Below are 24,364 nucleotides of genomic sequence, written 5' to 3' on the forward strand. Positions count from 1 at the left end.
GGCTGAGTCAACCTTGAGCCAGTGAGGCTCGAACTGCCAACAGTCAGCAAAGTTAGCCTGCAATACCACATTCTAACAACTTCACCACCACGGCTCATTAAATATCCTAGGTATCAGAACAGTAGCCCTTCAAATCCATTTTCTGGGTGTTTATCAATGGGCGGGACACCACGGCAAGTTTTAAGAGATGATAAACATTTGGGTACAAGCATCTATCAAAACAATCTTCTTTTGTCTGGATTGAAAAAGAAAAGAGATTTTGGTAGAGGCGTAGAATAAAGGCCAGACATTGTAAAAACTGATAGTGTCTGGCAAAGTAGATAACCTGGTGTCCTGATAATTTGTATTCCTGGTCACGTTGTTTAGGTCTTGTGCAACTGGGGCAGCCAGATTGCCTATCCTCCATACGACAGGTTTCTTAGGCATTTCTATTTTTGCTGATATTAAAAGTATAGGTAGTACCCCATGAAATAGTTGCCCATAGAAAGGATGGAAATTAGTTTTCTAAATTCTGCAGATAAATTCAACTTCATCTTTTTCTATGCAGGATTTCCTCTTAACATATTATGTTTATTGCCTCATTTAATTCAACATTTTGATAATCCAAGTCAGTTCTGCAAAGAAACAGCTGACAGAATAGCGAAGGTAGGTAATAAGCAGAAATAATTCAACTTTGTTTAGTTTTCATGGTGAAGGCAATTTGATCAAATGTGCTGTCTGTACATTCACACACACGGGTTTGAACTTGTATAGACTATGAAAGAGTTCTGTCACTAATATTTTCCTCAGAATCCTATCCCTGAATATCTTTCCCTCCTTCTTCTTCCCTCAAATCTCTTTTGGCTGTCTGCCTTAGAATTACAATATCCAGTTTACCTTTCGTATAAGCCTGTGATGGCAAACCTATGACACGCATGCCACAGGTGGCACACGGAGCCGTATTTGCTGGCACGTGAGTCGTCACCTCTGGCAAGCATGTGCCCGCCGGCCAGCTGATTTTCAGCCTTCCGGAGGGGCAGGGAAGCCCATTTTCACCCTCCCCATGCTTCAGGAAAGCCTGGGGAGGATGAAAACTCCCCCTCCCCCCATGGGGGTTAATGCACACATGCACGGGGGTCTCATGCGCAGGTGAGTGGGGTGCATTGAATTGTGGGTGTGGGCATGTGCGCGATAGCGCACGCACACAATTTTGGCACGCCTTTACAAAAAGGTTCGCCATCACTGGTATAAAGCATTCTTCCTTTTTTACTCCTATTTTTCTCCTATCATTCTTCTCCTTTTGTGTTTTAAAGTTCCTCAGTATTTCATCAACAGAACTCTCATAGCTGTCCTTTTGTGGATGTTGTAATTGAGAAAGTCAACTTTCATAAAAAATAAAGTCTCTTCTGCCTTTATGAGAGGCTCTGAGTTCATAATATCCCCACTATCATACTTTACACCTTAGACACAGTGATATGGGTTGTTTCACTTGCAACGTCCACTATATGTCTACTACCACTTTAGGTTAGCAATAAGTAGATCAGATCACAATACAAAGACTCCTTCAGTCAGTCAGAAATCCATGTTCAGGCTATGGTCCAATCTTGCTCATCTCTGTTTTTTTTATTTAGGGTCAGAACTATTCATCTCAGCTTAATTGTAGTACTTCAAACAAAACTGCTGGAAAAAATCTGTTCTTATATTCAACAGATTACAACTGAGTGTTCTAGCAAGCAAGAGATTCAGATTCACTGTGGAAGGATGGATATGCAGTAGAGTAGCAAAGTGCCTGAACTGACAACCTCCCTCCACTCTGCCAGAAACCAGCCCTTTAAGAAGGGGCTCCACTTTAGTAGAGTGGGGAGGCACTAAGGAAATGGAGGGAGGTTACTGGGGAGCCAAAGTTACTGGGAAGATTAGAAAGGAATTGATGTAGAGTGACAAAGGAAAAAGGGTGGCATTTAAAGTTGAATAAGAGCCCATAGTAACAACAATGATAAAAAGGGTGGCTCAGTGGCTAAGACGCTGAGCTTGTTGATCAGAAAGGTTGGCAGTTCGGCGGTTCAAATCCCTAGCGCAACGTACAGGAGTGAGCTCACCTTACTTGTGCTTCTGCCAACCTAGCAGTTCGAAAGCAGGTAAAAATGCAAGTAGAAAAATAGGAACCACCTTTGGTGGGAAAGTAACAGTGTTCCATTCGCCTTTGGCATTTAGTCATGCAAGCCACATAACCACAGAGACGTCTTCAGACAGCGCTGGCTCTTCGGCTTTAAAACGGAGATGAGCACCGCCCCCTAGTGTTGGGAAGACTAACACATATGTGCGAGGGGAACCTTTACCTTAACAACAATGGCTAAGAATGTAATAGCTAGAAGAACAAAGGACACCGATAGCAACAGTTTAAGGTTGGGCAGTGACAATCAATTGAGGATGATAAAACCTCTGTCCAAACCCCCTAAGGAAAGCCTAGAGTGCTAGCATCCAGGAAGTCTTTACCACAGCAGAAACTTAGTTATGCTGTATTGCATAGAGAAAATCCCAAGCACTGGCATCTAAGTGAGTTGCATACAGGATGCTTTGAGTAGCCCAGAGCTCCAGCAGAGGTGATGGAACAACTAGAATGCGTCCCTTCATGGTTCTAAACAACAGCTAAGAAAAACAGTATTGCTAGATTCTTTATGCTTTTATCCCAGTTTTCAACCCAGATTTCTAAATGCTGCAATGCCACCCAAACTGGGCACTGAAGTGAATAGATTTATCTACTTAGAATAAATGCATTGCAGTTACTAGGTTTTAAGACAATCCTTACTAATAAATGAATAACTCTTTTCAATCAATCTGCTCTATCTAACACTGGATTCACACGTTGTTTGCTTACCCAATCAAATCTAACCCACCGATTAGCTGGGTTCATAGATAAGCCTTAAGCCAGAACCAAACAAAGCACATTATTCCATAATGGGATTTTGAACTCAAACAAAATCTATAGTCATAATGGCTGTTACAACTTGTAATAAAGTCAGGGCTCTTTTTTAAAAATTAAATGTTTAAATAGATGGTCCAGTAACTAATATTTTGACTTTTTGTTCTTAGGTTTGTACAGAAGAGAAATCCCCAACTCTTGCTAATTTGGCTCATATGATGTGCTTATACAGTACACACAGTTATTCCAGAGACTGCTCTAATTGGATTAACGTAGTGTGCAGATATTTGCATGACTCATTCTCAGAAACAACTTTTAATCTGATAACATACCTTGCAGAGGTAATAATTCCTTGTACATTTGGGTATCTCTTTCAGGTATTGGATACTATTCTTCATTTGAAGTTGCACATTTTGGTTTCTCACATTTTACTGTTACCAAATGGATCTTCCCAGTTCTAGTTCGATACTTTAACCATTATAATCAGGGGCGGTATTCACTTACCTTCCCTACCGGTTTGCAAATGTGAGCACACGCGCCACCTCCACGGATGTGCTCAGCCTTCCGCGCATGCTCTTTAGGCTAAAAAAGGACCTAAATGGGATGCCATAAAGCTGGTGCAGGTGGGCGGGGCCACTCGCGATTTCCACTACCAGTTCGGGCGAACAGGTCCGAACTGGTAGAAGACCACCCCTGATACTACATTGGCTTTTAAACTTCCAAATACACACTTCTAATGTTATACATCAGATAATACTTAGTTTATTAAGCTATACCGTGTACGGGCTCTGGGAAGTCGGGGGGGAGGGGGGAAATATAGTATGTGTTAGATTTTAAAGTAACATGATTGCACTGGTATACTGTTGCTCTTTAATTTTAGTGTAAAAATAGGACAAGCTGAATATATTGATAGATAGTAGAAATACACTGAAGGGAGGAGTAGAGGGAAAGAAGAAAGAGGGGTAGAGAGGGTGGGAGAGAGGATTGGAGGGAGGATGAGAAGGAAGGGAGGGAGTGTATCGGGAGAGAGGAGTGATAGAGGGGGAGGGGAAGTAGGGTAGAGGGGAATGTTGGAGGGAAGAACGAAAGTTGGAGGGGGGCGAAAGAAAGGGTGTATGGTGGGTCGAAGTGGTATATTGGGTTTGTATTTTGGGGGGTATTGTTGACAAGAGGGAGGGCTGTGTTTATTGTTCAATGTTATATGCCCCGGTTATGCACAGTATATATGTGACTGTACGAAATGAAATGGAAATAAAACATATTTAACACGTTAGATAATACTTAGTTTATTGAATCTGAGGGCAGGTCCATTAAAGACATAGGTTATCTAATGGCTTACTACTTTGCATTTAATGTCATTTTGATATTTTGAATAATCCATTTTACACATCTGTTTTTTAGCTGTTAGAAAAAGGGATCTCCAGCATGCAGCAGTCTTTGCTACAAATCATTTATAGCCTTTTGAGCCACGTTGACCTGTCCACAGCACCGGTGAAGCAGTTCAATTTGGAGATCATAAAGATCATTAGCAAATATGTACAGGTGAGTAGTTTAAAGGGACACAATTGAAAATGTCACATCTTTCCATTTAGAGAAATGGATTTGGTGTTCTCTGGATCAGGGTGTACAACTGCCACATTTTATCCAGCATACATTAATCTATGCCAGTGTTTTTCAACTTGGCAACTTTAAGATATGCGCACTTCAACTCCCAGAATTCCTCAGCCATGTATGCCCAATGTTGGTAATGAGTCAAAGCAAGCTTGATTGGGGCAGGATGGGGGTTCTAAGAGGTGAAATGGACACCTTAAAGGCAGAAGGCACGTTTTGGTCCTTGAAAATGCCCTACCAACAAGGGCCACATTTTTATCTTTACAATCTTAGGAACATTGAAGAGAAATATTGGAAAAATGCATGTAGTTCAAAGACCCCTCCCTTTCTGTATCCCTGAGCAAATAGCAATAGAAGCTTTTTGTAACATTTTTATAAATAGTCTAAACTTCAGTTTTATTTAATAATTGGATATATTTTATCCAGTCTGTATGGTTCCACATAAATACCTATTTATTTTACACCAAATTGCTGTCCAAATAATATTAAAAGATACCTGGACGGAACATTTTAGTTGTGATCAGTTAAAATTAATAAAAAGAGAATGACTCATAAATCCAGTTTCTGCATGGTATATTTTTTTCCAGATGAACTTTGCACCAAATAATAGTGTGTTTCAATTATTTCTCTCCCAAATAGATACAGCTACTAGAATTCTTTAGCAGCAAAATGTGGACATAGATAGTGGCCCAGTAATCTGCTTATCCTGTGGCAATTAGAAATAAGGCTTCTAAGTAGTTCATTTAATTTAATCCCTGGCAGATATTTATGCTTGTTAACTGATGCTTTTTCAGAAGATCAGGAGCATATGTAGATGACTTTATTACCATTTTTAGTACTGTACATTGAGGGGTCTTTGGTACATTCTGAGCTTTTGGCAGTGGTTTGCTCTCTCAGCTTGCCATTTAGCTCCCAAACGTTTCATTACCAGGCTACATAATGTAATGACCAGAGGCATGACACAAAGGCAACACAGCCAGAGAACTGATATGAGTCCTTTTATTAACACCAATTGTGCCCCCAACATCCCTTTCAACTCTCCGGCCTGGAGAAAAGCTCTTCCACAAACCTGTAACAGCCTTTCGCTGAAAATACTCCAGTCCAAACGTTGTAAGCAGGGGCAAGCAAGATAAGGACTTCCAGAAGTGAAGTAGTATGACAGTAAAAACTAGTTGGGAGCATGCCAGGAACTCAGATAAGCAGTTAACACCAGATGAACTCAACGTTTGTTCCCAACAACCATCCCTCCCATTTGCCTCTCCTTTAAACTCCATCCCCAGGTGTGCCTTGTGAAGGGAATCGGGGCCCTTACCTCCCTCATAAGCCACACAACCCACATTGCTCTCTTATATGTTCTTCTTTGCGTGCCCTAGGATGAGGAGGGGGGGCTTGTTCTTCATCTGAATGCCCTCTCCCTCGTTCTACTCTCTCTGGCTCTGCCCAGTCTGACTTTGCCCTTCCCCAGTTACCTCCACAGCCAATGGAGCCACTCTCCCGCTCTCTGTCAGCTGTTTGTCTTCCCCCTTGGATTCAGTCTGGATTTACTTTTAAGAAAAAGCAGAGGATTATAAACTCATAGTTTATTAAAAACTGTAACCATAATTTTCCAATTTGACTAAACCTTTACAGACTTCTTGATTGAGTAAGGTTCGCATGAAGGAGCTTTTTGTGAGCAAAATGCTCATTATTGAACTTTAATCTGAATATAGTGTTATGATAGGGCATATTTTTGTTGTTATGAAAAATCATGTGGTGATAAAAGAGAGCAGTTAATGAATTTTTAAATTTTATCAAGTGGAACCAATCTGCCAGCAACTTAAAAGCAAGACCTGCTGTGCTGATGCCTTTTTGTAAATTTTCCTTCTCATCCCATTTTCTGACCTTTCAATTGGATATATTGTTTTGAATTTCATCATAAAATAAAGCCAACACACTTAGCCAACTCTCTTCCTGTGGGGTGACCCTCTTCCTCTGATTATTAATAGAGAATAGATTATTCCTCTGATTATTAATAGAGAAGTTTGACGTCCCCACTCCATATTCTGAAATTAAACAACTGAAGCAGCCTTTCTACCCAAGATTAACTTACTCCAATTACCTGTTGTGAAATTGCTGTTAATTTAAACCAAGTGACTGTAAAATAACTATGAGAAAAGTAAATAAGTTCTAAGTACCAGCTATAGTGCTAAAAACTTTAGCATGCATAATTAACATTCACATACTTGTAAGCGGTAAATGGTAGGCCTATAGATATTCCTTGAAAAACATACTTTGGAATGTGTAAGGGTATATAAGAAGCACCTCTGTAAGAAAGTGGTGCAGCTGTGCATGCACACATATGCAGAAAAACCCAGGAAAACCTTAAGCAACTGTGGAGCTGAAAAGAGGGTTCCACCACAAAACCGCGGACGACAAAATCGCGGTCGACGAAAGCGCGCATTTGACGTCATCACAGCACGATGAAAACATCGCGCTGTGATCGAAAAATGTAAAAATAAAGCGAAAACCTTACCCTAACCCCCCCACAAACCTAACCCTTAACCTAAGCCTAAATCTAACCCTAAACCTAACCCTTAACCTAACGCTAAACCTAACGCTAACCTTTAACGTAACACTAAACGTAACCCTAACGCTCTAAACCTAATCCTAACCCTTAACCTAACTCTAACCCTAAACCTAACCCTTACCTTTATGTGAATCGGCTTGCTTTAATTTTATTTTTATTTCAATTTTTAATTTTTTCTGTCGCGCTGTGATGATGTCAAATGCGCACTTTCGTCGATCGCGCTTTTGTGGACCGCGGTTTTGACGGGTCACAGAAAAGAGATGCACCTATTTAACAACAAAAAGAGAGACACTTCATCTTCTTATATTCTGTGAAACAAGTTTTTCTTCAAGGATTTAAACTGTATTTATGTTAAAATTTAAAAATCATATTTGTTGACTTGTTCATAGAAATGTAAGAGCTTTACTTTAATACTTCAGCTGTCGTAGGTTTTTGTATTTTTAAGTTATTATTTGGATTAATTGGCGTATACATGTCTTTTTTCCTCCTGTCTTTATTAATAGAGTCCCTACTGGAAGGAAGCGCTTAATATTTTGAAATTGGTGGTATCGCGTTCAGCCAGTCTTGTTGTACCAAATGATATTCCAAAATCTTATGGTGGTGACATAAACTCGCCTGAAATTTCATTTACAAAAATTTTTAACAATGTGTCCAAAGAACTGCCTGGGAAGACCTTAGATTTTCATTTTGACATATCAGAGGTAAAGAGTTTTTAAGTAAGGTTTAAGATTTTGCATGCTTAATTTTCTTCTAAGTCAGGCATGTCTAACCTGTGGCTCACAGACTGCGTGTGACCCTGGACAGCTAGTAATGCAGCCCCACAAGCTTTTAACTTGGAAATTAGAAATGTGCACATATGAGGGGAAATGGGTTGTTTTGAGCCCAAAATAAAATACCCCATCCAGAAGGCTTTCAAACTGCCTGCATTTTGATGGAAGAAAGCCCAACAATATAATGATTTGGTATTTCAAAACACTTCTTGAACAATGGTTTCAGCCAAAGAAAGAGTGGGAGCAGTGGAAAAACGTCTTGTTCCCTTCATTTCATTCCAGGATCCCAAGAATAAAATTAGGTATAAAAGGAAGAACAAATGCTCTCAGGTTTTCAAAATTCTGTTATCATCGCCTTTACCAATAAAATAAATTCTAGTATTTCTAGTGTCTGTTTCTAGCCAACTATGAAGGACTGACAGCAGCTGATTTACTTCCCCCAACCCCAGCATTCCTTTATGCACCTTGTCATTAGCTGGCTGTCAAAAAAAAAATAGCAGTGATTTCTGCCCAATAAAATGAGAAGATTGGTGGAAGGAATGAAAAGGAATGTTCTCATCCTGGAAAAGACAAAAAAAACCCCCAATCTTCCTTCACAACTGCAAATAGTTATCACATTAATATGTCATACAAGCCTGGATATGATGATTTATAGATCATAGTTTGTGGCTTTGCATGTTATATGGGCCTTGCTGGTTGTTGCATGCAGTACACGCAGCATGGTAAGCAAACTCTGTCTTACAGACCTTTGTGAAATGGGACAATATGTTGACCTGAAAAACTACTTTTTCTTCATTTTATAGACCCCAATTATTGGGAACAAATATGGTGATCAGCACAGTGCAACGGGTAGGAATGGCAAAGCTAAAGTCATTGCTGTTACAAGAAGTACATCTTCCACTTCCTCCGGATCGAATTCTAATGCTTTGGTTCCTGTGAGCTGGAAGAGGCCACAGTTATCTCAGGTGATCCATTGCATACATCTTAAATGCAGAAAGCATCTCTTGGCACATAGCAAAAGAAAGAATCGTTTAAATATTTATAACTACTTTGATTTCTTTTCCAGCGACGAACAAGGGAGAAACTAATGAATGTATTATCTCTTTGTGGTCCAGAATCAGGAATTCCCAAGAACCCTTCTGTGAGTAGTTTTAAATTCCTAAAAGAAGCATGTGTCCATCAATTAAAGAAAGTTTTATACTAACGTTGTTGAGTTGTTATATCGCTGTCATGATAGTTTAAGAACTAGCAAGCTTTTACATCATAGCAGAATGTCTTGCTAGTAATTAATGCCATTTAAATATAATTCCATCAGCTCCTGTCCTCTAAGATGCAACATCTGTAAAAATCCATATTGGTACTCCAATTTTACTCACGCTTATTACCTCTGTTACTGATGACACTTGTAGGTTATCTTTTCTTCTAATGAAGACTTAGAAGCTGGGGACCAGCAAACGAGTCTTATTTCAGCCACAGAGGAAATAATTCAAGAAGAAGAAGTGGTTGTAGAAGATAACACAAGTGAACAGCAGTTTGGAGTTTTTAAAGATTTTGACTTTTTAGATGTTGAGTTGGAAGATGCAGAGGTAAGACTGTATAACGCTAGCGTCATTCAAGCCTATTCTTCAAGAAAAAGTAACAACTTTGAGATCCTGTCCTTTCCTTTTGCTGTAAGCGTGTACTGTAGTTAATCAAAGCACTAAAAAAATCCATGCATGCCATTTCTTAAACTTCCTGCTTGGAAAAAAACCCAGCGTTGGCTCTATAATTTGATATTCGCTGTTTGGCATATCAGGAGCTCTTTCGTTCATACTAGCTGCTCCCTTTGCTTTTTACTTTGATCTAATCTGATGCGTAAAAATGTGAACAGTAACTGACATTTTGCAAATTTCCTGCTTAATGGTGAATTAAAGAGTGCATCAATGTATAATTGAGATTAGAAAGCCAAATGAAACTATACCAAACTTGAAGAATAGCGTACGGGTATCATCAAAACCTCGGTAAATACTGCACAATGTATAATGGACATGAGGAGTGTGTTGAAATTGATTTGATTTTCAGCCATTCATATTGTGTCTGGGTTCATGGTGCATTTATCATCTTTATCTGCATTTTTCTCTGTTTTTAAATAGTAAAATGTAATAATTGTCATTTATAATATACCATTGCAGTGCATGGAAATAACAAAGGGTGGATATTGGGGAAAGCTGAACTGTCCTACAAATGACACCATCCCTATGGAGGTGGAAGGGGTAGTCACATAAATTTTTTATACCTCTGGAAATAAAACTCCTGTAGATGAGGAATTTTAGCAATTCTCAAGTTCTTTCTACCAAGAAATAGATTGTCTTCTCGCCCATCTCCAGTAATCCAAATGACTGCCAGAACTGTGATCCAGTCAACGTTTTGATCTCAAAATCATCACAACACTTCCAACTGCTTAGCATTTCTCTGAAGCATTTCCCTTATGCTTCATTGGCTCAGAAAAGAGCGGGGCAAAGGCAGTGGGGTATTATAAGTGTTCGGGAAATGGTGAAACCATGTTTAAGACCCCCTCCCCTCCCTAGCCAGTGATCTCATTCTGGGTGACTTTGGGTTAGTACAAATTAGGATTGCTTCGGTGACCATAAAGTACCTGTAATGAATCAATAGCGAATTTAAATTCTAAGCATCTGGGAAAGTTACCCAAAGAGGAATGAAAACTGTAACAGCCAAACATGCTTATCAAGACCGAAATTAGCTCAAATGTTTATGCTTTCTTGCACTGAATAAAATTTACATATTGTACGTTTAATCAAACAAATGTAGATAAAGTCCATTTTGAATTTTCACCGCAGTTACTTTCAAGCCGTTCTCAAAATTAAGTTTTAATATATGTTAACACTGAAAAATGTGCCATAGCCATCTGTTTTAAGTGTTTGTCTCATAATGTTTTGCACCAATTTTTCTAAAACCAATTAAACAATAAGGGGGCTTGACCAAAACAAAGTATTTCCAGAGCTTGAATCAGTCTTCTACTGCCGGCAAGCTTATGCAATATAAAATAGCCTCCATTAAAAAGTATCTTTAAGTGTTTGTCCTCGTTCTAATTATGTGTGTTTTTCTTTTTGCGAACCAGGAGCTGCAGGTAAGTTGCAGCCTGGTGCAGTGGCTTGTTTCATCTGTTGTCATCTGTAGTGTATTTGTCTGTCTGTGCTTGAAAGTCAGATAATCTTGGTAACTGCAAAGGATATATGGTTGTTGACCATTTTTAAGCCCGTTTTAGTTCTGAAGGCGAATCTGTGAAAGAAAAATATTGAGAAAAATTATGTTGCCATACATTTAAATGCTTTGATGAGAAAGCCATGTTAATAAAACATAAACATGCAATCAACCTGAAGGGCTGATTGAAACTCTGCTCTCAGTGAATTCAGTATGTGTGGCTTTGTTTTGCTGTGTTCATTTCAGCACTTGTGGTGGCTTAAACACGTTGGGATAAACTTCCTTCTCATTACAGGGAGAGAGTATGGACAACTTCAACTGGGGTGTCCGTAGACGTTCACTGGACAGTATTGAGAAAGGGGACACGCCTTCTCTCCAGGAGTATCAGTATTCAGGTAGCACTCCCAGCTTGAACCTGACCAACCCAGAAGATACGGATGAGTCCTCAGAAGAAGAAGGCCTGAGCGCAAGTCAGATACTGTCGCACTCCCAAATGGTAAAACACACAGATGGTTTTTGCATCACAACAGCAGCCCTGAGATTTAACCTTGGGTTCTCATTTGCAGGAAGGGTGGGCAGCTTTATGAGTTGCCCAATGAAATGTTGGCTTCAACTGTGAATGACACTTGTCCTAAGTGGCTTGCTTCTAGTAAAATAAGACAGAGAAGAATGCGATTTGGAATAGGTTTTTATCAATAAAGCATAACTAAGGAGGTTCTTGAATATACATGTCAGTATGAAGCTAATGTGCCAGTATGTCTTTGAAAGATGTTTTTGTATTTCAAAGTAAACTTCTGTCATCTTTGTAACTGGACAGAAAATTTACATCTACCCGAACTTTAAGAAATAGAGTTTAAAGGTTTTAAGTGTAATACTATAGTATTTAATTTGATTAGTAATTACATTTTAAATCAGAAGTTTGATCAGGGTTAGGATTAGCTAAACTAAATTAATAAAGGAGAATTAGTTGGCTGTTTCTGATGGGCAATTTGATTTACAAATACCTGTAAAGTATTTAGAAATTATTCTGGGTGTAAATAATGTACTGATAATACATTTGCATTTTTGGAATCAGATCCTGCAGTGAAAAAAATAGTTAATTAACCTAATTAGTTCAGTATTTGGGACAGCAGAGACATCTGTTCATATATGTTGAGTAAAATTAGTTATGCTAAAACAGTATTTCTGATGAATGCATGTTCTTCATCAATATTATTATATTATTTTTGCCCTTATGAGAAGTCCTGTTGTTAATATTTTTAAGCACATAAATCGAATAAACCAAAACCAAAACCTAAGCATGGCAGATGAACTCAGGATAATGAATAGAAAGGGTAGCCTCGTGCCTGCATTCTGCTTTACATTTATGCATGAACACATGTTGACTTTATTTTGCAAAACATGAATGGGTGCCTTTTTGTCTCTAGCTAAACAGTGATTCAGCTGCCGATGATGCCATACCAGATCACATCAACTTGTTGCTGCAATCTCAAGATTCCACTAGCAGTGTTGGAATGGAAGAGGTGCTCCAAATCAGATCTGAGACCCCAAGTTTGGAAGTTGCCTCTCTAGATAATGTTAACAACACGCTGCCTGAGGTGGGGAGAAATGCGGGCTCGAGCATGGCTGATCTGTCCTCTTTCTAGCACTGTATGAAAGCTTTGCGTTCTGTCTATAAGAATTTTTATCAGGCTGATTATGTAATTACAACTTCAGTATTTCTAACCTGTTGTTGTGGCTGAAAATTTGTTTACTGGAGATGGGGTTAAAAGACTAAAGATGTTCACAGCACAGGTTAAGAAAGTTTTGAAGTTCTTTTAATGAACTGGTGGGGTGCAGAAGAACAATTTGAAAAGCAGGATGGTTTTCTGGGTCCATTTTCTTCCTGTGATGCTTCCTTTTCTATGATCTTCCCTCTCCCTCTCATGCTTGCTTTTCCTCTTTATGATTGGTGCTTTGATTGGGATTTGAACCTCAGGCCAGCTTTGTTAGCAGCTGGTCAATTCAGTGCTCTTGGCCAAGCCCTCTGTGTGCCAGTGGCATGTTTTAAAAAAATGGAAATACATACTTGGAATGAGCAAGATTCCCAGCTGATTAAAAAAAAAATCAGTGAGTATGTTACGTATGTATTTACCATTTCCATCAGACACTCAGAGCAGTGATCCCCATTTTACATTTTTTTAAGTTTGTGTGTGTGTGTGTGTGTGTTTGTAATTAAGTATTTCAGCTCTTAAGCATTCATAGGCCTTTTCTCTAGTACCTTTGAAGTCTAAAATAAGTACCATGGCTCTTATTTTGAGATGGACTAAATGTGTGTATGTTATTTGAAGACATTTTAAAAAAATATGGTTGTTATCAGCATTTCCTGAAATAGAATTGTGATCATGGGACTGTAGTCAAGAGAACTCTCAGCTTATTAAGATTTAGGATAGAATTTTGCACAGTTTAAAAATGGAAAAATTCGAAAGCAACATGTGAGCCCTGACTTATGTCTGCTATAACATGTGTTATATAAATCATTCAAAACGTATTCTAAATGTACATACAATACTATTTGGCCTGCGTTTGTTACATTTTACGTACGTGAATTAAGGCACATAACTCAGAACTACAGGTTCTTTTTTGTGATCTTTATGTAATCACTAAACATATTTCATTGAACCAAAGTGGAGGATCTGCAGACCTCCAGATACTGGACTTCCAGTTGCTGTCATCCCTTACTATTACCTATGATGACTTAAGAGCTAGCAGGGAAAGGTAATCTTGTATGATGCCAAAAGATGCAAAATACTTTAGGATTATTATGTTGCCTCTGCATTCAACCAATTACTATTCATTTAAAGAAACAACATTCAATCTCAGACAGTTTTCAACACAAAAGTTAACGCTTTAGATACTTCGTTTTCCTCTATTTACTGAATAACAATGAGATAATGAATGTTTGTGTGTGTGTAGATAGAGCTATGAAAGGGGGGGGGGAGAGGGAGGGATTAAGTTAGCAATCTTTAATTTCCTGGAGCATGCCAGAGGCTGTTTTGGCAGGAGAAATCAAATATTGGATTTTCTTCCCTGTACTCCTGTGCAGGTGCTTTATACAAGATTGTGAAGTTCAAGCTTTGGAAACCTACAGAAGTTCTATTAAAGGAAAATTTAGACCTGTAGTAGTATCTACTGTTAATAGATTCACTTCCACTGACAGCTATAGGAGGATTAATTTTATTTTATTTTATTTATATGGCCAATCCTCTCTCCAAAGCACACAGAATTTAAACTTAAAATAATATAAATACAGTAACTAATTTAAAAAACACAACATAAAAACAAAGAAAAAGAAATGGTAGCCAAGAATTTAAAATACCTCAAAATAGCAATACATCACCTGGGTCTTACTAACTTCTGACTCCCAATATCTGGTCAAATGGAGAATCTTCAGCATTTTCCAGAAGGCTAGTTAGGAGGGGAGACATATTTCATTGTGCCTCCCCAACTCTAACACCCATCTCAAAATCAAAAACTAGCAACTGCTACTCTTATCTCCTTCCATACCATTGTTGAATCACCGGCAAGTTGTGTTCTGCTTTGGTTTAGAGTTCTTAGTGTTTCTACCCTACAGCACTCCAATTTGACTAGGTAGTAATTATATATACAGCTAGTCATCTTAAGCTCTAGCTCTTTTTATTCTTTCATCAAAAACTCATCTCACTGAATTCAGTTGAGGTTAATTCTGAATAGATGTAAGAATTCAATGTTTGAACTGAATAATTTTGACAAAGGATTTTCCCCCCCAAAAAAACTAAAATTTTGATCTCAAAGTAGATTTTTAAATGACAGGCTACTAGAATAATATGCAAAAATGCTATACACAAATGGAACCAGCCGATGTGTTAATTAAAAGGGGCATACCGATACCAAAAGAATAGTCTGGATAATTTTCCTAGATTGGAGATCAAAAGAGACTTCAAAAATTTTGAAGAACTTTGTGAGAAGGAAAAATTGGGGAAAAAATCAAGTTCTACGATATAGTTTGACAGGATTAAATATCAAGATTGTTAAAAGTTAAAAACAAGGAATATAATGTTGGTTTATTTGATCAAGGTTAAAATACCAGTCATTTCTGGTAATCGTTGCTAAATTTGATACATAAATTTGGTTAACAATTTTTTTATTTTTTTTATTAATTCATTTTAGTTTTATCTCCTTAATTGTAATGTTTAATAACATTATTAATATTGAACAAGGAAGGATTTTTTAACCTGAGACTGTAAAACATTAAGTGACACCGTTTTCAGAACCAAATAACATTGTTTATACTTTTTTGAATTTCTTAATTTAGAACAACATATACACAAATCTTTTCAAATACTTATACATGTTTTTCAAAATGAAATATTTAAAAAAATGTTTCTTCTCCTCCAGGATGGCAGTTCATCAGTGAAAGATGAACAGAGTACCGCTAGTGAAGATACTGGATCAATTGCACTGCAAGAACAGTTTGAGTCCTTAGTCTGCCAAGAACCCTTAGAACTAGAAGAAGCTCCTGAAATTCAAGAGCATCCGACTAACGAGACTTATACTGAATCCATCTTTGAAGAGGATGTTACTCTTGCATTGAAGGAGCTGGATGAAAGATGTGAAGAAGAAGAAGCTGACTTCTCTGGTTTATCCAGGTGAAATGTTTTATCTAGTAAAATGTTATAGAGGGACGCGGTAACTCAGTGGCTAAGATGCTGAGCTTGTCGATCAGGCGGTTTGAATCCCTAGCGCCGCATAACGGAGTGAGCTCCCGTTACTTGTCCCAGCTTCTGCCAACCTAGCAGTTCGGAAGCATGTAAAAAATGCAAGCAGAAAAATAGGAACCACCTTTGGTGGGAAGGTAACAGTGTTCCATGCGCCTTCGGCATTTAGCCATGCTAGCCACATGACCACAGAGACATCTTCAGACAGTGCTAGTTGTTCGGCTTTGAAATGGAGATGAGCACCGCCCTCCAGAGTCGGGAACGACTAGAAAATATATGCGAGGGGAAACTTTACCTTTACCTAGCAGAATGTTGCTTTTAGCCTTTTTAGCAGAGGTGGTATTCAGCAGGTTCTGACCAGTTCTGGAGAACCGGAAATTTTGAGTAGTTCAGAGAACCGGTAAATACCACCTCTGACTGGGCCCGTCCCCATCTATTCTCTGCCTCCTGAATCCCAGCTGATCGGGAGGAAATGGGGATTTTGCAGTAACCTTCTCCTGGAGTGGGGAGGGAATGGAGATTTTACAGTATCCTTCCCCTGCCACGCCCACCAAACCATACCATGCCCACCAAGCCACTTCCACAGAACCAGTAGTAAAAAAAAAAGAATCCTACCACTGCTATTTAGCATTTGAAGCCACTTACATGCTAGTGCAGGAATGATGAAACTGTTTGATACAATTCCCCCTTTACCCAGTTTTGAATACTGTCAGTGCCCACCCATCTCCCAAAAAACCAGACACATTTTTCAGCAGTTACAGTCCCAAACAGGATCCTCAATTCATAGGCAAGCAATCCCAAATTGCTCCTTTACTCACAGTGTATGCCCAAATTATCCATTGGAATAATTAACCCAGTTTACAAACCATTATACAAGAGAAAGATCACATATTAAACTAATCTCAAGATTTTTAGTCCTGGCTTGTTGAATAAGTCATAATGGATGCATCCATCTACCTCAATAATCCCCAAATTGTCCTGAAATGTGACATGTTAATGCAGTCATGTTCTCTCAATAAAATATATGTATTACAGTGGTGGGTTCCAGATACCGTTCCAACCGGTATGGTTGGAACGGGCCGGCGGCATCCACATGGACGCATACAGCCCGTGTGCACACGCAAGCAGCTCGGGCAGACGGGTGGGCCCTCCGGAGCACCGTACTGGAATGGTATCTGGTGCTGCGGGCAGGTTCTAGTACGTCCGTACCGGGGCGTACCGCTTGCAACCCACCAGTGATTTATTACTTATTACTACTGACTTAGAAAGATAATACAGGTAGTCCTCGACTTACAACCCCAATTTGTGTTGCTAAGTGAGAAATTTGTTAAGTAAGGTTTGCCCCATTTTAAGATTTTTCTTGCCACAGTTGTTAAGGGAATCACCACAGTTGTTATATTAGTGACACGGTTGTTAAGCGAATCTGGATTCCCCATTGATTTGTTGCTTCTCAGAAGGCCGCAAAAGAGGATCACGTGACGCCGGGTCATTGAGACCGTCATAAAGGTGAACCAGTTGTCAAGCATCCGAATGTAAAATCACATAACCATGGGAACGCTACAGTGGTCGTAAGTGTATAAAACGGTCATAAGTCACTTTTTGTAGTGCCATTGTCACTTCGAACAGTTACTAAATGAAGTGTTGTGAGTCAAGGGCTACCTGTATCATCCTCTTTGTACAAGAGCCAAGGTGGCACAGTAGTTAGAGTGCAGTACTGCAGGCTACTTCAGCTGACTGCTAGCTGCAGTTCAGCAGTTCAAATCTCAGCAGGCTCAAGATTGACTCCGCCTTTCATCCCTCCGAGGTCGGTAAAATGAGGACCCAGATTGTCAGGAGAGCAAAGATGCTGACTCTGTAAACCGCTTAGAGAGGGCTTTAAAAAGCACTATGAAGCAGTATATAAGTCTAAGTGCTGTTGCTATTTATTTGCAGCCAAGATGAAGAACAAGATGGTTTTCCAGAAGTGCAGACCTCCCCCCCACCCTCCCCTTTTCTCTCTGCCATATTGGCAGCTTTTCAACCACAGGCTTATGATGATGAAGAGGAGGCTTGGCGCTGCCATGTTAATCAGCTGCTGACAGATACAGATGGATCTTCCGCTGTCTATACATTTCATGTGTTCTCTAGGTTGTTTCAGGTATGCTTTTTCATCCACATTGTTCGTTCTTAACTATCTAACATGGCCCATGGTCATGGTTAAAATTGTAGTGCTCTAAAAAAAGGCCTGCTCAAAATATCTACCATATTTTTGGAGTATAAGACGCACTGGAATATAAGACGCACCAAGGTTTTGAAGAGGCAATTTTTTAAAAAAAGTAGGTAGGTAGATAAAGGGATAGAGAGGGAGAGAAAGAGAGAGAAATACAGTAGGTAGGTAGAGAGAGAGTAGGTAGGTAGGTAGGTAGGTAGATAATATATATATATAGAGAGAGAGAGAAATAGAGAGAGAGAAATACAGTAGGTAGGTAGGGAGAGAGAGAGTAGGTAGGTAGGTAGATGTTTCCAGGTATATTCATGTACTGGAGAAGGAAATTGCTGACAATCTGCAGCACCTAAGACTTTGTTTCTGCTGGCACAGCACTTGATCAATCTAATTCTCATCAATCAGTTAAAGAGCTTTCCAAAAGGAAAAAAAATGTTTTTGCACTCTGTAAACAACCCAAAAACTGCCAGTTTGTTTGTGGAAATGGGCCCCTTTCCCCCCCCCCAAAAAAGGCATGAATAGCCTTGGGGGGGCTTGCAGAGTGCTTGTGGGGGGTGGGCAAAAACAAGCAAAAAACAGCCCATTTTTGGTCAAAAAGAATTGCATGCATAGCCTTACGGAGGCTTATAGAGTGCTGCTGGGGGCTGAGGGGGGCAAAATGGCCTGTGTTTCACTCATTTCTGCCCTCCCCAGTCCCCAGGAGCTCTCTGAAAGCCTCCATAAGGATATGCATGGCCATTTTGGTGAAGGGGCGGAGCTTCGGGAAGCAAAAAATGCTGTATTCAATGTATAAGTCGCACCCAGATTTTCAGCCTCTTTTTTGAGGAAAAAAGGTGTGTCTTATACTCTGAAAAATACAGTATCTATCTATCTATCTATCTATCTATCTATCTATCTATCTATCTATCCTATCTATCATCCCTCAAGGATCAATTTCAGGGTGAGGATTTTCGCATCTGTTTCTATATTGTGGGGATTACATAGGAAACCTTTCTCCTCCACTCTTCTGTTCATTAGAAGAGTATCCATTTCTAAAATCACAGGCTAGAATGACACTCAGACTGACTTGTCGATTTTTCTCATTGCAAGATTTTGTAGAAGATTTCTTAGAAAGGGTCTCAGTGTGATGTTGCAGCCAACCCTGCTCTTCTCACTTTCATGTGACAGAGTTACATAGAAGAGGAGAATTTAGTCTCAGGTATAAAGCATCAGTTACGATAGAATAGGGCAGCCTCCTGCCCAAATAAAATATTTGCAGCAGGGGAGCAAAAAGAGGAGAGTTTGTGCAATTCTAATTTTCATTTCTTTTAAATGTTTCTTCCAAAGCAAAATAAAATAAAATTTAGGGTTAGGGTTAGGCTGCTAAACCGAGAATAAATATTAAAGAATCTACAATAAAATAAGTAAACCCTGTAAAAATTTTCCACACGCAAACACTATTTTATTGTATTTAGGTGATTCAGAGGAGATTTGGAGCCATAACACATGAATCAGTCAGTTTCCTGGGTGAGAATCTGCAGCGAATTGGAACAAAATTTAAAAGCTCATTGGAAGTTATGACAACATATTCAGAATGCCCAACTGTTTTCGTGGATGCTGAAACGGTAATATCTAATATCTACATGCCAACTTTTCTGTTTAGTGACTCTTAGCTACAAATGTTCTTTATTTTGGAATTTCCGAGAAATTTTCCTATCAAATATATAGTATATATATATAAATATCATTAGTTGCAACACAAAGTGTTTAAAATGGAGATATGATATGTAAGCACCCTAAAAATATTTCTTTTCTCGAGATCACAGATCAAATTTCCTCTCTAGTATTCAAAATTCTATCTGTTCTAATATTTTTTAAATAATTTTGAGTTGTTAACTCCCTTAGTATTAAACATGTTTCAAAAATTAGTAATTTATGTTTTTGTAATGTAAATTGATTGATTTTGATTTGATTTTATTACATTTATATGCCGCCCTTTTCCCCAAGGGGACTCAGAATGAAATATATTTTTTTTTTGCTTCTGAGATTTTCATGTTTTTCTCAGCTATAATATCACAAGCAGCTTAGAGCTCAAAAAGCTACACAATTTTTTTATCCAAAACTATAAACATTCTCACAAGTAGAATTGCAACAAAATGTTATTGTGCAGAATATCCCTCTATGGCTTCTACTCAGTAGGTCAATTCCATCTCTTGGCTGGTTCAGGAATTTCCCCTCCCTCCTAGTAGAGATTTTTGAAAGATTTAGCTCCCAAGTCTGTTAATATTACTCTTGCTCAAGTAAGATGCAGTTTGGGCTGCAAAGTTTCCTATGAACTTTGGAAAGGAAGGAAATTATAAAATAAAAAACAGCCTTAATATGGTACCCGTACGATTATAGATAATCCTCAAGCTACAACAGCAATTGGAGCTGGGATTGCCGTTGCTAAGCGATGCAGTCGTAAAGTGTGACATCACCTGACAGCGTCACTTAGCGATGGCAGTCCAGGTTGCCATCATAACCCCAGACCTCACAGGTCATTAAGCAGGAAGAGGCAGGAGTCCCAGGCAATGAAGGGCAGGGGGAGGTCACCGAAGACCTTGAGGGGGCCGGCAGAGATGTGTGCAGGTGGGGGAATTCTGCAGGTGGTAGAAAAAAACAATAGGACCAACTTACCAAAAGTGACCTACAAGTTTTCCTGCCAGCTTCCCCAATGACTGCTTGTGAGAAATTGGCAGAGATGGTTGCAAACGGTGATCATGTTTGATGGAGATGCTGCAACAGCTAGAGCTTTGAGGACCAGTCATACCTCCATTTTTTTTCAGCACCACTGTAGCTTTCAACACTTGCTGAATGGATAGACGCAAGTGGAGGACTACAATTAATTTCTGCAAATTGAATTTATTACTGTTTGCTTATTATATTTAGTGTTCCTTTGATAGATTAAGACAGCTGTGATTTTTCATTTCACAATCATCTGAATATCTAGTAGTACCTCGGTACTCAACTGCTTCAAAGCTCATCAAATGTGGTACTTAATGTATTTTGACGCAAAAATATTGCCCCTATACTCGTCGTGTATTTGGTATTCAACATGTAATAGGAAGAAGGGGCTGGCCACAGAGAACAGACAAGAAGTTGGCCATGCCAGGAAGGTCATTGACATAGGAAAAATCCTCCCCAGGGTCACATGGTTTGTTTGATACTCATTTTTAGTATTTGTCACATCGCCTGGAACCAATTAATGATGAGTACTGAAGTACCACTGTACTTAATTTCAATTCTTTTGAATTAAAATCCTGCTTTTAAGAGAGAGATTTATACCAGACAAACAAGCTGAAAACAATACCCTAATCAAGAAACTACCAAGGAGAAAACCACACCCTACCAACCTTGGCAGGGCAAACTTTTATATATAAGCAGAGAGCAATTCACTAGCACTGGTGAGGTTATCTAGCTGGATGATGAAATGTCTCCAGGCCAACAACCAAATTTAGAGAGAGCATCAAGAACTCCACAGTTGAACCCTGAGCTACAAATATTCTCTTCTATTGGAAACACATGATTTTTGAAATCAAGAGAATCAACAGACTTGTCTTCTCCCTATCTCTCTTGACATAAATTATTGCCCCTTGATGCCAAGTAAATGGATGTAGAAAATAAAGGTTCAAAAGTGCTTGGTATTCTTTGCACAAGTACCTTAATCGGGGGTGGGGATGTAGTAGCGGGCTTTTACTTATTCATTACTTCTGGGTCTTGATTCTTCTCATGTGATGGTTGGCATTAGATCAGTCTGCTCTCCAGTAACCTTCAGGGTAATGATAGGTTTGTCCTTCATAAAGCAGATACACATCTGAAGTTGCATTTGGGCAATGAAATACTGGCAAATAAATGATAGAGCAATATTTCCAGTTCAGGCATTGCATTGCCAAGCTGCTCATTAGCACTCCAAACAAGCCCATGCTGTGCTATCAGCTTGTTTACATGGCATCTGCAAACTTTCAGTTGTGCAGAGTGATTATCTGCAAGAGAAAAAAAATTACATCAACATTTTATGTATTTGCTTCTATACAAGTTCAGTATCTTGCATTGTTATTATTACAGGAATTGAATTCTTTATATTTGGCGTGCAAATATTTTAATCCATCATTTAACAGATAATTCTTTAGTATCATTTAACAGATAATTCTTTAGTAACAGTACTTAGCAAAGAGATGCATCTCATCTAGATAGTTCTTTTTTTTAGAAGTACACTTCTGTGTTTTCATGTGCCATGTAGAATAATTATTTCTGGCAGAGCTATAGATTTGATATTAACAAAGGATAGAATTTGTATTATATAAACAATTCCGGCGACTTCCTTAATCTTTGGAGTTACTTCATTAATCTTAGTAGATATTCTCAGGCTATAGCAAATGTTTAAAAATGTAAATAAGTACATATTATATTTCACATGGGATTAATTAATAAGGTTTTTAAACATTCTTTTTGTATTACAGTTGATGTCCTGTGGTTTACTAGAAACATTGAAATTCAGTGTTCTGGAGCTTCAAGAACATTTGGATACTTACAATGCTAAAAGAGAGGCAGCTGAACAGGTAGTTAATTTTTTTTGGATACTATTACACTATATTGAACAAGTCAATGACCATTGGGATTTTAAATGACAAATAATATACTGGACTGTCCTACAGTGGTGTGTAAATTGAGGGAGGTCAAAGACCATATGGCATATATTCACATTTGAAATGGAATCAGTCAACTAGGACTTCTTCAGAAATCAATGTTAAAACAGTAAAATTCTTTTTAAAAGTAGCATTTCAAGAGGAATAGAACTTTAAGCAACTTCAAAGAATTAATCTAGTACAGTGATGGGGTTTTGCAAACGTAACAAACATGGAACACTACATTTTCAGCATCAGAATTTGATTTTCTGGAAGAAAACTGACTTTTGATAGCTATCTCCTGAATGCTTCTTTTGTCTCCGAAAAATGCCCTGAACTGTCTTACACCTTTGCTCTGCCCTAATCATTCACAGGTACTGCAGGGAAAGACAAGCTGAATACAGAACTATAACCATAAGCAGTATTTGACAGCTTTGCTATAGAAAGCTCATGTTAAGAGTTTCTATTGCATAAGGATGACAGACAGAGGTCATTCAAGTGCCTGTCCATCAAACTGCATTTTAAAAAAAAAGAGTGGCACTGCAATATTCTGGTATTCTGAATAATGGATGCTATGCAAAAGCAAAATCACGTAAAATAAACCCCAGGAAAAAAAATTGTTTCAGGAACTTATTATTCTTTTGATTCTACTTTGGTCTAGTAAAAACTGGTTTTCCCCCTTGCCTGAAGGAGCATGTGGGCTACATGGTCTCCCCTCCCTTGACATTTAATGTTCATCTTTATAGTCAACTTTGGAGACTAATAATAAACTGATGCAGGTAGTCCTCGACATACAACCACAACTGAGCCCAAAATGTAGGTTGCTAAGCGAGAGAGTTGTTAAATGAATTTTGCCCCATTTTACAACCTTTCTTGCCAGGTGTTAAGTAAATCGCTGCAGTCGTTAAGGTACTAACATGGTTGTTAAGTGAACCTGGCTTCCCTATTGGCTTTGCGTGTCGGAGTGTCGCAGAAGAGGATCGCATGACCCTGGGACACTTCAACCGTCATAAATACGAGTCATTTGTCAGCTGCCTGACTCTTGATCACGTGACCACAGGAATGCTGCAATGGTCATCAGGGTGAAAAACAGTCATAAGTCACTTCAGTGCCCTTGTAACATTAAATGAACTGTTGTAAGTCGAGGGCTGCCTATACATCAACAGATAAGGATTAATTTCTGTTTACATTGTGTGGGGGAAACTGCAGTCCATTTAATATATATTTGTGAAAGACAAAAAGATTTTTATTTTGGGCAATGAGAAGTAGATATTAGGAGCAAGATTGATAATGCACCACAGTTGGGGTGAATGTGAATCTATAATAAGATTTATAGACTCAATCGTATTTAACCTCCTGTCAGTCCTTATCCTATACAGCTGACGAAAGGGAGAACGTTTTGGTGCTCCTCTTCTCCCTTCCTGCCCCCATGTGCTTCTTAGAAGTATAGAAGAATAAATGGGGGATCCAAGGAGTCCTTTTAGAATACTTTGTGCAGAGGTAACTGGCTGGCCTCAGGTTTCAGGGTTACGTTATTTATTGTGATTCCGCTTGACACCTGAAGTGGTAAAGGAGAAAACAAAGAAGAAGATCCAGGATCCATTTTGTTTTATTTGGCAAATAAAACAAAAACAAAAATATCAAAAGAAAGATGGGCTCTATGCCATTAATTGACATGTTAGTGTTTAGAAAATTGAATTTGTTCTGAAGAAAGTGCACAGTCCTAATTCAT

The 24,364-nt window shown here is 38.7% G+C and overlaps 1 protein-coding gene across 7 annotated transcripts in view; it reads left to right on the forward strand.

Annotated features, from left to right (window-relative positions):
* The window catches only part of FRYL (FRY like transcription coactivator), a 156,118-nt gene that overhangs the window by 121,447 nt on the left and 10,307 nt on the right, over positions 1-24,364 (forward strand). For all 7 annotated transcript variants that reach the window (XM_087724769.1, XM_087724772.1, XM_087724770.1 and 4 more), the window contains 13 exons: positions 548-645; positions 3,073-3,243; positions 4,304-4,444; positions 7,583-7,780; positions 8,653-8,814; positions 8,916-8,990; positions 9,259-9,435; positions 11,346-11,546; positions 12,478-12,648; positions 15,467-15,717; positions 17,719-17,923; positions 19,444-19,593; positions 22,468-22,566. In XM_087724769.1, coding sequence (XP_087580895.1) covers positions 548-645; positions 3,073-3,243; positions 4,304-4,444; positions 7,583-7,780; positions 8,653-8,814; positions 8,916-8,990; positions 9,259-9,435; positions 11,346-11,546; positions 12,478-12,648; positions 15,467-15,717; positions 17,719-17,923; positions 19,444-19,593; positions 22,468-22,566 — 2,099 coding nt within the window. The remainder of the gene's footprint in view (positions 1-547; positions 646-3,072; positions 3,244-4,303; positions 4,445-7,582; positions 7,781-8,652; positions 8,815-8,915; positions 8,991-9,258; positions 9,436-11,345; positions 11,547-12,477; positions 12,649-15,466; positions 15,718-17,718; positions 17,924-19,443; positions 19,594-22,467; positions 22,567-24,364) is intronic.

This window comes from Thamnophis sirtalis, unplaced genomic scaffold (assembly GCF_051295495.1).
Source record: "Thamnophis sirtalis isolate CommonGarterSnake01/CBP01778 unplaced genomic scaffold, rThaSir2_p1.2 scaffold_10, whole genome shotgun sequence".
NCBI lineage: Eukaryota > Metazoa > Chordata > Lepidosauria > Squamata > Natricidae > Thamnophis > Thamnophis sirtalis.